General features: G+C 34.1%; 1 protein-coding gene across 1 annotated transcript; it reads left to right on the plus strand.

The window, feature by feature from the left end:
- Positions 1-789: 789 nt before the first annotated feature.
- LOC113505185 lies at positions 790-10,132 on the plus strand. The gene is made up of 3 exons (XM_026887773.1): positions 790-1,584; positions 5,913-6,032; positions 6,384-10,132. The coding sequence occupies exons 1-3, from the start codon at positions 1,525-1,527 to the stop codon at positions 9,792-9,794; spliced, it is 3,591 nt and encodes a 1,196-aa protein (XP_026743574.1). The 5' UTR covers positions 790-1,524; the 3' UTR covers positions 9,795-10,132.
- The last annotated feature ends 2,704 nt before the right edge of the window (positions 10,133-12,836 follow it).

Below are 12,836 nucleotides of genomic sequence, written 5' to 3' on the forward strand. Positions count from 1 at the left end.
ACTTAGTCTTCCGTAGATTGAAGAGTATTTTTGGGAGAGGCCTATGTCCAGCTGTGGATGTATATGGGCTGATGATGATGATGCTGATGAAGTGATTTATTCAGCGAAGAGGTCACTTATCTATGGGACATGCTTGTATTTAGGTATGGTTACTTATTTTTTCTTTTAATACTTTTGTGTGATGCATATTTTTTGACATATTATTGTCATATTATTAATTACTTTAAAATATTTTAAATAGAATTATGAAAAACTTGTAAAAAATACCATTAATTAATTTGTACCCATTAATTTTATCAGCGTCGATGTTTTATATTATAATTCGTAATAGTCTTTTCTATTCCACGTTTTTTTTTGCTGTTTGCTTTTGCCAGGTATGCATCAAGCTAAGAAGTAAAACCAGGCACCAACACAATCTATGCTTTTAAAAATTGTCTACTTTTCTACGTAAGTGAGCGATGCATTCAATTCAACTTCCTGATTGTCATGTCGTCAGCCAATCATTCGTCTCTCCGATCGTCACTTTCAAATGTCATGTCACTTCAAACTTATTCGCTCTTAACTTTTACACACCCTAGAACGACAACTATCAGTACTTTCTCTTTCCTGTTATCATCTGTTCCACAATCTATTTCATCCATTTCCAATTCTAATAGTATTTAATTTTTTTTGCTCCTTATAAAAACAAAACGTGGATGGCAGATACATTGTCCGTTCAATGGAACATCATTATGATTACGCGATATGGTCTCTATCCCATCCGTTTATTGAAGTAAAGACAACACCTTCCATTTATAGGTTTCAAAATCTATACAATTACCCGAATCCTTAATTGCTTTCTGTAGTAGTAGCTAGTAATTTACTAAATGAGCGTAATTCCATTCTAATTGGCAAGTGAATAAAAGAACCCATATTAGCAACGCTGCAAATTTAAACGATTCTATAACATGGAGAAACACCTTAAAATACTTGGAACTTGTCTAAGCAAGAAAGACTCAGAATAATTGAAAGTGAATGCTCAAAAATTAGAAACAAAAACCTATTTCAATACAAACGAAACAAAAAAAGAACGCATGAACAGTAAATTGTTAAGTACATTACGAGAAGGCAATACTTATTACAGTGCGACGTAGATTGCAGTAATGTTAAGACGTTAATTGATATTGTACGCACACTCCAACAGCGTATTATGAACCTTCAGTCCAAAAAAAACCGCAATAATGCAACCAGCTCTAATAATATCACATTCAGCTCATAAAAAGAAAATAAAATACCAAACATGTCAAACACTACTATTCTTAATTTGCCAAATCATTGAAAACACAACAATATATATTCTAATATAGCATTCAATCGTGTACTATATGCAAAACAGGTCGTTGATATTATACATAATAGAATTGCGTTAATCATTCAATTATTGTTTTCGATTTTACGGTACATAATGTGACATGTCTATCAATTATATACTGTGTATATTTCAATATATTTTGCAGACGCTACTCGAGGTTCCGATACGCCATTATGATTTTGCGCCTAGTGTATAGTTTTTTATTCTTAAGTTTAGTAACGGGAAACCAACGGGTAAGTTTTTGAATCTCAAGTAAGTGTAAAATTAAAACGGGAAACAATCAAGTGTATGAAACCGATCAGTCACATTTCATCTTCCAACAACCCATGTTTGGTAGCTTTCAATGGACCTGATGTTAAAGTTTCAATGGATACTGGAGTGCCACCACTGAATTCGGGATCGAGGAATAAAGAGTTGTTGATGAGGAAGAATACAGATTTCTACATCAAACCCAAAGACAAAATAACTCGCGCGAGGCAGTTCAACGTTACAAAGGACTTTCATTTACAAAGTTTTTCTTCACAACTAACATGTATTCATTTACAGACTCTTAATAACGAGACCTGGCGCATTATCCATTATTCTTACGTATTTACATAGCATCAAAACTTCTGGATACATCTTTAACATTTACATTTTTTAAATATTTTGTGAATTTCATACAAGTTAGTTTTTCAGAAAATTAGTTTTTCAATATTGTATTTTGGAATGAGGATTTACAAAAGTTATTAAGTAAATTAGTATTTTACGGACTTAAATAAATTTTTGAATTCGAATTTCTCAGTGTTCTGAACATCAAACGACATGTTGTAAACTATACAGCTCTTGCAATGGAAATCCTTAATTTCATCTATACTGTTTCATGTACACTTAGTTTTAAGCAGGATACACATTTATTCATTCTTATTTGAAGAGGGAAACCCTGAAGAAGGCAGCAAGAACAAGTTATTGTGAAAAGGAAGTATGTGTGTGTCAAGATGAACTGGAATCTATTTCAAATCGTTTCTCATCATCATCATCACCATCGTCATCATCATACTCAAAACTTCATAATACTGATTATGAAGATTTATTTGGTTTTAATCCATTCTCTGAAGAAGTAAGTATCAAGCTTTTAATTATTGCACGAAGACCTTGGGTTACAATCTTTGTTCTGGTATTAATCACCAAAGGCATTCGATGTACAATGGAAATAAAATCTTTAAGAAATTGACTCCCGGATTAAGGCGTTTATGCTCAATATCGCGGGTGGTTTCATAAAAACTCAAGTGACATTCACAAAGACACTCACATTCAGGACAAGTAGGTATTCACACAAAATGCTTGTCTACGCGGAGATCGCAGCCGTGAGACGTCGTGCTCAGTGGGTTTGGGGCGTCGTCATCTAAGCCACTCAGTGGCACGTGCAGTCAAAAATAATATTACTGCACCTACTGTAAACACTCAGCTTAGACTAGACGGTTTAAATAAATTCTATGGCTAAGATTGCAGTCCTTGAAGCGAACCTTTCTAATAAAATCCCTACCCTTATTAAGACACATGCCTAAAATTGGTGATTGATATCAAAACCTTCTTTCTCCTTGCCCTGGGATTTCACCAAACACGATCACAGTAAATGCAAAAACTATACTAATTTCCAGTTTCTGAATGATCAATTACTTAATCTCTCGTAAAATCTATTGATCTCCAGATGACCAAAAAATTTACTAACAGAAACACCAAAACAGAGTCTGATAAGCCTTTTAAAACGGAGAAAAAAATAAAGAAAAGCTATTGTTGATAATTTTCCTAACATAAAATCTATGTCTTATTTAGATATTCAACAAAATCTATGCAAGGGGTCAAACATTAACGTACTCAAGTCTCGCACTCCAACGCGAGAAAGGATTTTAGACTTTGTTCCTAACTTTGGGTACATGCTGATGTCAAAATCGTGGCTTTTAGGTTTTTTGCTACAATGGGAACATAGATAATTATAATGTCTATATGTTCGACTGATGATTTCTCACTACCAAAAAACTCAGTAAGATAGGGTCTTTAAATAAAGGAATCAGGGTTCTGGAACACGCTTCATGTCTACCAGATACATTTTTCCTTAACTTAGAAGCCAATCGATTTTTCTTTTCAACTACCTTCAACTCGCTAAAACTTTACTGTTACTAGGGCTTACTAAGAAGAACCGTGTTACCCAGGAGGGTTTCAGGGGGTTAGATAGTCCGTCGTCCTTGTGAAACACCATGTATTTAACTGCATCTGGTTAGACTTGAACTATGTAAATCCCGACATGGTTGGAAAAGAGCATGGCAGGTGACGAGCTTATCAACATCTAGTTCATGATCTGGGAGTTTGTTGCGCCGTTTTATGTCCCACTTGAAGAGCACTTAGGAAGCGATGAAAAGGGGCGCGAATCTCATTTTCGTCAACCGATCAATTGTAAAAAAAAATCGTTTTGATTTCTATTTTGATTCACAGACTCCATTCCAAGATGAAACGATACAAAATCAACTGACAAAGTTTTTAGATCAAAATTATTGCCTCCCGTAGCTATTCTTTGATATTGTAAAAAAGTAGAAACATGCCCAATAATACAATATTAGCGTGTTGACCAAAATCTGAAGGTCACAGTTCCAATACTCCTAATGTTGACAAAAAAACTCAATTCGAAACGCTTGAAAATGGACGAAAGTCAGTCATTAGTGTTGGCAGACAACCTTCGGTTGTGCGAAAGTGACAGGACTGCCTTACGTGACTTATCAAGAAAAATGTAATTTCCTTATCAATGGTTTTGAATGTTTTCTATCAACCGATTGATTGTAGGAACGTGACTTGGGTAGGAAGCAACAACACAACAACAGCAACTATATTTGTGGAATAGTCAAAATTAGGGACATCAATGGTGATTAGGTCCGTCTGTCATTCTTAGTCTAGGTCATGAGGCACAGTTCCTAAATTTATCTGTGTCTCTATTCTTGTTCCTATTTTATGAGTTTTTTTATAAGTAACAATATGTGGGTCACCTTTGTTTTTCTTTACGCTCTATTTTGTATAGATGTCCATGATCGTCATGGCATTTCTCTATTGTGTAAGGGATTATTCCGAATATCTTACCTTGCCTAGTCTTAAATTCGATTCACGATGCATAAAGTCTAAGCTTCATATTCAATATACCTGGATTAAGTAGGAAACCGAATTTCTACGGGCTTTCGTAAACCATGCAACCATTTATCATAGCATCCCATTACCATTGAACACCTAGCTGTGAGTTATCCGCATCTAGCGCGGCTTAAACACCATTCTTGGCTAAAGCGAGTGGCATGTTTATTAATTAACTCAATTATGACAAATTATAATTAACTACCATGATTATAACTTGCACATTAAGATTTCTTTCGGTTGCTTATTATATGCTAAAATATTATAATTAGAAACATGTGCCTGCTTCTTTCTTGCTTTGACGGTTCAATGGGTACATTCAACTTACAACAGTTTTCAAAGCTAGTCAGGCTTTTGAAGCTGAAGCCGCGAATGTCATTAGATACTAACAGTTTATTGTATTTTAAGCAAGCAATTCAATTTTTCATCACGTATGGCCAACCCGTGCCAGTATTTCACTTATAAAGCATGGAAATCAAACAACCGTTACAAATTAACCGTGACTATTGTACATTGACTCTACAAATATTTTAATAGTTTCCATTTCTTCCATATAACCATGTAATAATCCTATATTTTATATTTACCTAACTGTCGTATAAAATTTGAGAATAATGTCGCAATTTACACGTTTTGGTTGACTGCTCTGGTCATATTTCGATTATCTGCCTTTTCTCTAGGTATCTTGGATTTTATTTTTAACGTCACTGATTTTATATCTTTAAATGGGGCTAATAATTTAGAAGTTATGAAATCATTATCATTTTCCCTCAAACCTTCTCATTTATTAATGGTCTCTCGTTTTAGGAGACTCATTTTATCGCCTTTAGTTTTTGTTGCAATTTCGATTAGGTCATCACTTACAAGTACATACATATTAACCTTCAGCAAGTGAAATTTCTACCATCCTTCGCCTTTATGGAAATGATGAATCCAATCGTTTCGACACTTTTAGGTATCTATAATTTCGAACATTAAATCAATATCTACCAACGCTAACGATTATCTGAATGGCAAATAGTTTTGACAATCATCAAAATAAGACATTTAAATCTCTAAAAATAAAGATACGATTGCTGAATAAATACAATAAGGTAGTTTTGAATAGTGTAACTAATTAAATTAGGCACACGCAAATAGTTTTAGCGACAATAATACAATATGGAATACTCCGTGAAAAACAAGTGACGACTGATTTGTTAAACTACTTAGGAATTGTAAGGACTTATGCTTTGTCAACGATTCTGGTCTGATGGAAATCAACATATTGATTGAGAAAAAAAAACTCATACGAATCCAGTTTTACTTTTCCTGTGTTTACATAAGTTTCTAACCAAAAATATTCAGATTTGATGAAAAAAAATCCCGTGAGTGTTATTTAAACTACATATATGTTTTCTGTCTTCAGAGTCACTATGGAGGACCTCAGAAAGGGCGCCACTATCCCGGACAACAAATAAGCGGGTCTGTCCCCCCAAAAGTAGAATCTAAAAACTTTGACGTAGAATTCGTATCCGATGACAGTCCGGTGAGTTAATTGTTATATTTGATATAAAGTATCTTTCAAGACTGACCTTCTCCCAGCTGGATTGTCCGAAAGGCTGATCGCGGCCAGTAACACAAAAGACGAAGGAAGGAACATAGGTGGGTTTTAGTCGGTAAAAGTCTAACACTACCTTCGGCACAACCCAAAACGAGAGGATTCATTTCCATCATGAAAAAAAAAGTTTGATCTGCTAAGCTTTACAAAGAATCAATGGAAGAAAATAATATTTTTGAATTACTTATAAAACTAACTAGGAACTTTAAGTACTGAAATATACCCGTTACTTTCAGTACAGTCCATTCAACTTGTAACGTATTGAAACTTATATTCTAGGTACCAAGACCAGTACAAATTGTAAATGAAGAAACTTACACAGAAAAAACTATATGCTTTACGCCAAGCATGGTGCATAGAATGGTAAAGGCAGCACTCGAATACGTAAGCCAAATACCTTCAGATTCAGTGGGGAACATTATAGATAAACTGGACCAAGAACTCAATAGAATGTCAGACTCGGATTCTCCTGAGGAACAATTGGCTAAGAAACCATTATATCCTCTTGATTCCAAAAACATATTCCAAATGTTAGACAAACCGAGAGCTGAATCTCGAACTAATTTAATACTTCAATATGAAATGCCAGGTGCACAGGAACCTCAATGTAGGGAAGCATTAGAAAAACTAATTGAAATCGCATACAATGCTTACTTGGAGTTAGAGCAACAACCACAATGTAGAGAATATTTATACAGATTTGCTAGTCAGCATTCAGAAGATCGACCAAAAGGTCATCTAGAGTATGGGCCTGACTTAAAATCAGTAATAGCTACGATTCTGGAGCAAATAGAACAAAACAAGGCCAAGAATTCTCCAGACTACCCACATGCTGATTATTACTCACAATTGAACGGTTACGAAGTACCGTCGATACCGGAATTACCTATACCAACAATTCATGAGATCGTGAAACCTCAGATACCACAAATACACGATATCAATATACCTCAAATTCATGAAGTAAATATTCCACAATACCATGACATAACCGAAATTCGTGAAATAAAAATCCCACAAATTCATGAAATTAAAGTTCCCCAAATACATGAGATAAATATTCCACAATATCACGACATAACTGAAATTCACGATATTCAACTACCTAAAATTAAAATACCTTACGAAATGAACCATCCACAATATCACGATAGAACCGATATTCTTGACATTAAAATACCAAATAACCATGATATTAAATTCCCTCAGATTCATGAACTTAATGTCCCACAATATCACGACGTAACTGAAATTCATGACATAAAACTGCCAAAAATTAAAATTCCTCAAATTCATGACATCAATATTCCGCAATATCATGATATAACCGAAATTCGTGATATCAAAATACCACAGACTTATGAAATAAATCATCCACAATATCACGATAGAACAGATATTCTTGACATTAAAATACCAAATAACCATGATATTAAATTTCCTCAAATTCATGAAATTCCACAATATCACGATATAACTGAAATACACGATATCAAATTACCAAAACTTAAAATTCCTCAAATCAATCATCCATACCATGACAGAACCAATTTACTCGATATTAAGATACCTCAAATTCATGACTTAAATATTCCACAATATCATGATATAACCAAAATACGCGAATATACCATACCACAAATACAGGAAATTCCGCAAATCCTTGAGTACAATATTCCTCAAATAAACGAATATGTAGATGAAACGGGACCATCGAGACCTTTACAACCTGAAGAAACTGTTAAGGTTATTGTAGAAATGTTACAAAACGAAGATACCAGTGATCTGTTCGATCGACTGATGCGTGTTATTGAAGAAAACAGGCATAACTTCCACCCACAAGTATTTGACATCTTGTTAACTCTTCTGACGATACGCAAGGAAAGACATGTTCCGAGATTCCGCGACTTAGTTATTTTCTTACTCGATTCCGAGCGAAACAAACAATGGCCTTGGAGTGAAACCGTAACAGAACATGTCCTAGAATATTTGTTACCAGATAAAAATGGACATCTAGATTCTAAACTAGTTGACATTATACTGAACTTGTATCATAGCCCCACTAATGATAATCAAATTGAATTCATTTTGTCTTTATTAAGACCAATTAAAGAAGGAAACATAGATTCGAAAACCTATGAAATTATATTAAGGTTAATAAAATCCTATCAAAATGATTTGTTGAAACCAGACCAAATTGAAGTTCTACTGAACATTTTGAGTCCGCACAGTGATAACATCATAGAATTTGAAGTAATTGATCAATTGTTGAAATATAAAGAATTAGGAATCACGCCTGAACATGTGGATATTTTACTTCAAATACTGAAACCAGGTCCAAACAGGCCACAAAACATTAATTTTATTCTTTTCCTGTTGAAAGAAGTTAAGCACACGATGCCTTACCACTTAGGGGAACTTATATCGTTCCTGTTTAATGAGAGTGGAATATTAGATAAGAGACGTATTGGCCTGCTTTACATTATAGTACACGAATACCCGAACAGTCCTGACAAAGCAGAAGCTCTACTTAACCTATTAAAAATACCTTCCGTACTTGACTCAAGATTTGTTGACATTATGCTGCTACTTAACAGCTACAATTTGCTTTCAGTTGAACTATTTGATACCCTCCTCAATTTGTTGAATGATGAGGTTAATGGTCAAATAAACGACCACAGAGTCAAAACATTAATTATGCAGTTGGGACCACTAAAGCAGTCGTTCCCGACACTTTCAGTTGACATATTAAGTCTTCTGAGTCAAGGAGGATACCCAGGTCCAGATTCTGTGGTCGAATGGCTTGAAAATGCATCACCTAACCATGAAGAACCTTATTCCAATATAAAAGCTCTGCTTGATAAAGTTGAGACTTTAAAAGATAGACTAATACACGACAACCTTGGTCCCGATAACGAGTTTCGAACAACGGATGATGGGTTTTCCGTGCCAGGTTCCCCTGACAATGATTTCTTTGTTATTTTCAAATGGTTGGAGAGCCAAGGGTTGCTGAATCCAGATCAAGGTGGAGCTAACAATGATTTGGTAAACAAATTGTTGAAAATATTAGAAATGGGTGAACGCGAACTTGGAGTAGTTGAATTAACTTACATGTTGAAGCATGAGAAACCTCTCGTCTACCAGCCCGTGTACTATGTGAAATACAGACTCCCGATACTGAGTTTCATATCAAACATGAAGAGTTTGTTAGTTGAAAACCCACATTTAACAGCTGATCCATTAAAACTGTTACAAGAACTAATAGTTATTTCAAATGTAACAGAAGTATCTCCAAACTTGCAAGGTTACCCGAAGGATGAAATATTAAAACTAACATTCAACGATGGTGACTTAGTTCAAGCGAAGATTTTGGACGAGCAAAACCTGAATTTGAACGAACAGATAACGTACGTTCATGGTTTGAATGCTGATATATCGCCGGAAGAGATATTGCAACTGAATAAGATTAATGAGGCGAAGTACTACCCGAATGTTCTGCACATCAAGGAGACGTTCCCGGAGAAGGTGACGGTGCACGAGATTAATAAATACGTGGAGTACCCCCCGGTGCACTACCAGAGAACGAAGGAAGTCAGCGAAACTGACCCAGCACTGCCAGCGCCAAAACTGACGCCCTTCGAGAAACCTGTAGACGACAAAGCCTCACAACCCAACAACGTTAAAGCCTGATGACCGAAATAGAAAAATTCTTGATAATTGTTTTTATTAAAAAATAAAAATTAAGACCGACTCTGTAGTTTTAATACTCAATGTACAGGATGTAATGAGAAACGAAAACGGTTACGTTTGAATATTTCCTACGCCCATAGAAATGATAAATGTTCGTCATAGAAGTGATGATTAAAATTGACCTTAATATGTAATCATTTTGCTCAAAATCTATACAAAATTATTTTCGTCTAATAATAATTTTGTATCAACGTTAAAAGAATTTTTCTGCTTCTTCAAAAGAAGTTGTTTATTTTTAGGATATTACAAATGTGCCTACGAATTTCAGTTACGTTTTGTATTTTAATAATGTGTTACAACTTAAGTAGTTAGTTAATTATATTTATAAGGTGCTTTTCTAATGAAAAATATGTATCTTTTTGTAATGTATTAGGTACTAATGTATTTTGATTATATGTAGTATTGATATTTTAATAAATGTATTGTAAGGAAAATGCATCTCGTATCTGGCTTCTTTTTCAGTATTCATAATATCTTTTAACACATAAAAAACCCGTAAGAAATACACACACACAGCCAAACATATAATAATATAATAAATTGAAAAGTAACTGAAAATTTATCGCACACAATAAAAAATAACACATATTGCAATAAATAGTAACAATATCTAATTATGTACAATATAACTGATGTAATTATTTTTTGTCTAGATATATTATCGTTTAAAATTGAACACTGTTATAATTTCTTTATGTGGCACATTTCTTTCCACTTTTTAGGTGACATTGACTCTTGTAAAATGAATAGAGTAGATGCAGGGTCACGCTTCGAGAACAGAAATAAATTTACTTTAAGATACAACGGGAGGCCCTACCCACTTTTTTACTTTAAGTGGACCATCAACCGGAGAAGAGGAAGATTGGAGCTGTAAAACAAAATATACTTTCTTCTATATTTGACATAGTCATAAACATAAAGCACATTAACTTGCAAATCTTCAAATACTACTAAAATATGTGTTTCAAGTTATACATCCGTAAGGCAACATGCTGTATGTGAGAAGCAAAATAAAAAACACACAGATCCCACTTTAGGAGGACTATCTCTGTGACTAATGGCGTAATAATAAGGTGACCTCCAGGAACCCGAATCCGCCATTTACAATTTCCGATGAATGACTGCAAATAGGATTAAAATGACACTACATATTCGCATATTTTGGAACTTCAGTAGATACAGGGCGGAACGCTTACTGTCAATACAATGAATTTCTAAATTTTCATTAATAAAAATGCCATTTCAATGATTACCTTTAATTCATCGGCTATAATGGTAAACACTTGACACTAAGGGTCTCTCACGGGTTTAGGTGCTGCTTGTTAACTTATATTAATTCTTGATCGGTGAGGCACCTAATTCGATTTGCATTTCATGAGAAGAAGGCAGCCAAGGCAAGGCATGTGTGGTTTTAGGCAAAATTTGTAGATAGTATATCATTGTGCATTTTGCGTCACTGATCAGTAGCGAAGGCGCCTTGAGTTCGCCTTGACTGCAGCGATTCAAGACACTCAATAATCAAGAATCGACTCACCTGTACGAAAGATGAAATGTATGGTAGTGAGGCTAGTAACATCACTTGCTAGTAAAAAGCGTAATGGTAAGTGACGTCACAAGAGATTTTAAATCACTGTATGCTCTTCATTTCTTGCTTTGGATAAAAAAGAAAAAATACGGAAGCTTTTTTTTTAATATGTTTGACGGACTAAACATATTTTATTGCACTATTCTTATAGCGCACTTAGAAAGCAGTGAAGAGCAGGTGATACGAGGTGCTATCTAATAAGTTTTTCTGACGTTCAAAATGTCCTATTTAATGGCCAATCAAGAATGAATGAATTTCTTATTTGGTTTGAGAAAAGGGCCCTAGCTTTCTTAAACAAAAAAGAACAAATATAATTCTAGAAACGCACCAAGAACAATTATTGAGGACTAAGATCAATATTGTATCTACCAAGAAAAACCAACAGTAGGTACCGACTTAACGGATAGCCCGATGCGACGTGTCGTGGGTTCGACCCCCAAATAGAACAAGGATTTGTGTGACCCAAAAATGCTTGTTGTACCTACTTACAGGTAAAAATTTAATTTAATTTTAACTTAAAATTAATTTAAATCTGTTTATTTCCATGAAAATAAAATAAAAGTAATTCTAAATAAAACGTAAGAAGCAAAAATCTATTACATCTAGATTGTAGGCCCTTATGGAGTCACAGTCTTATGAAAATATGTTTTTAATATATTTTTTAATTTTATTTTGTTTTGTTATGTGATGTGATTTGAATGTTTGTGGAACGCAGCACAAGGATTTCTTAGCGACTGTAGTTTTTTAAAAAGTACATTATTGTGGGTGTACTAAGTGGTGGGTGAGTAGATGATTTTATAGCTGGTGAAGCAATGTTCAAGTGGGTTTCAAAGATAGGGATATTGCCAATCGATATTATATAATAATTTTTATATACAAGGCACTCAAAGATAAGTGCAGTGTAGTGAGTGTAGCATAAATACTGCTGCTAATCATCAACGTTTTTACTCAATTTTAGATGTAACTTTTTTAATAATGCAGGGGATTGCTATTCTTGATATTTAAGGCGTCAATCGCGCCTTCGAAAAACAAGTACTTGTTGCTAGGTATAGTGCCTAAACCTTTTAAATAAATTTATAGATTCTCTGTCGAATGCTAATATAAATGTTACTTTTTATGTTTTGTAATAAAACATCTGTTTGCATTAATATCTAGTGTCAAACTTATATAATTAACAAACCATCAAAAAATATGTCTTTATTCCTTTTCCAAGCGAAATATATTTTTTGACGAAAACTTGAACGTCAGATTCTCGATCAATAATATTTTGTTGACGCGTTCCAGGTTCCCTGAAACAGGCTTTTTAAACATTTGTAGAAGCTTGTTTCCCACTTTCTTTAGAGAGAAAGAAAAAAGATAGCAACCATTTGTTTGCACTTAGTTACGTCAAAAAGAAC

The sequence above is a fragment of the Trichoplusia ni genome, chromosome 24 (genome assembly GCF_003590095.1).
Source record: "Trichoplusia ni isolate ovarian cell line Hi5 chromosome 24, tn1, whole genome shotgun sequence".
Classification (NCBI taxonomy): domain Eukaryota; kingdom Metazoa; phylum Arthropoda; class Insecta; order Lepidoptera; family Noctuidae; genus Trichoplusia; species Trichoplusia ni.

Bases quoted from the DNA above. Each gene is read 5' to 3' on its own strand.
- LOC113505185 (XM_026887773.1), top strand. From the start codon at position 1,525: ATGATTTTGCGCCTAGTGTATAGTTTTTTATTCTTAAGTTTAGTAACG. The intron at 1,585-5,912 runs GTAAGTTTTTGA...TTCTGTCTTCAG, and splicing joins TAGTAACGGGAAACCAACGG to AGTCACTATGGAGGACCTCA. The intron at 6,033-6,383 runs GTGAGTTAATTG...CTTATATTCTAG, and splicing joins TCGTATCCGATGACAGTCCG to GTACCAAGACCAGTACAAAT.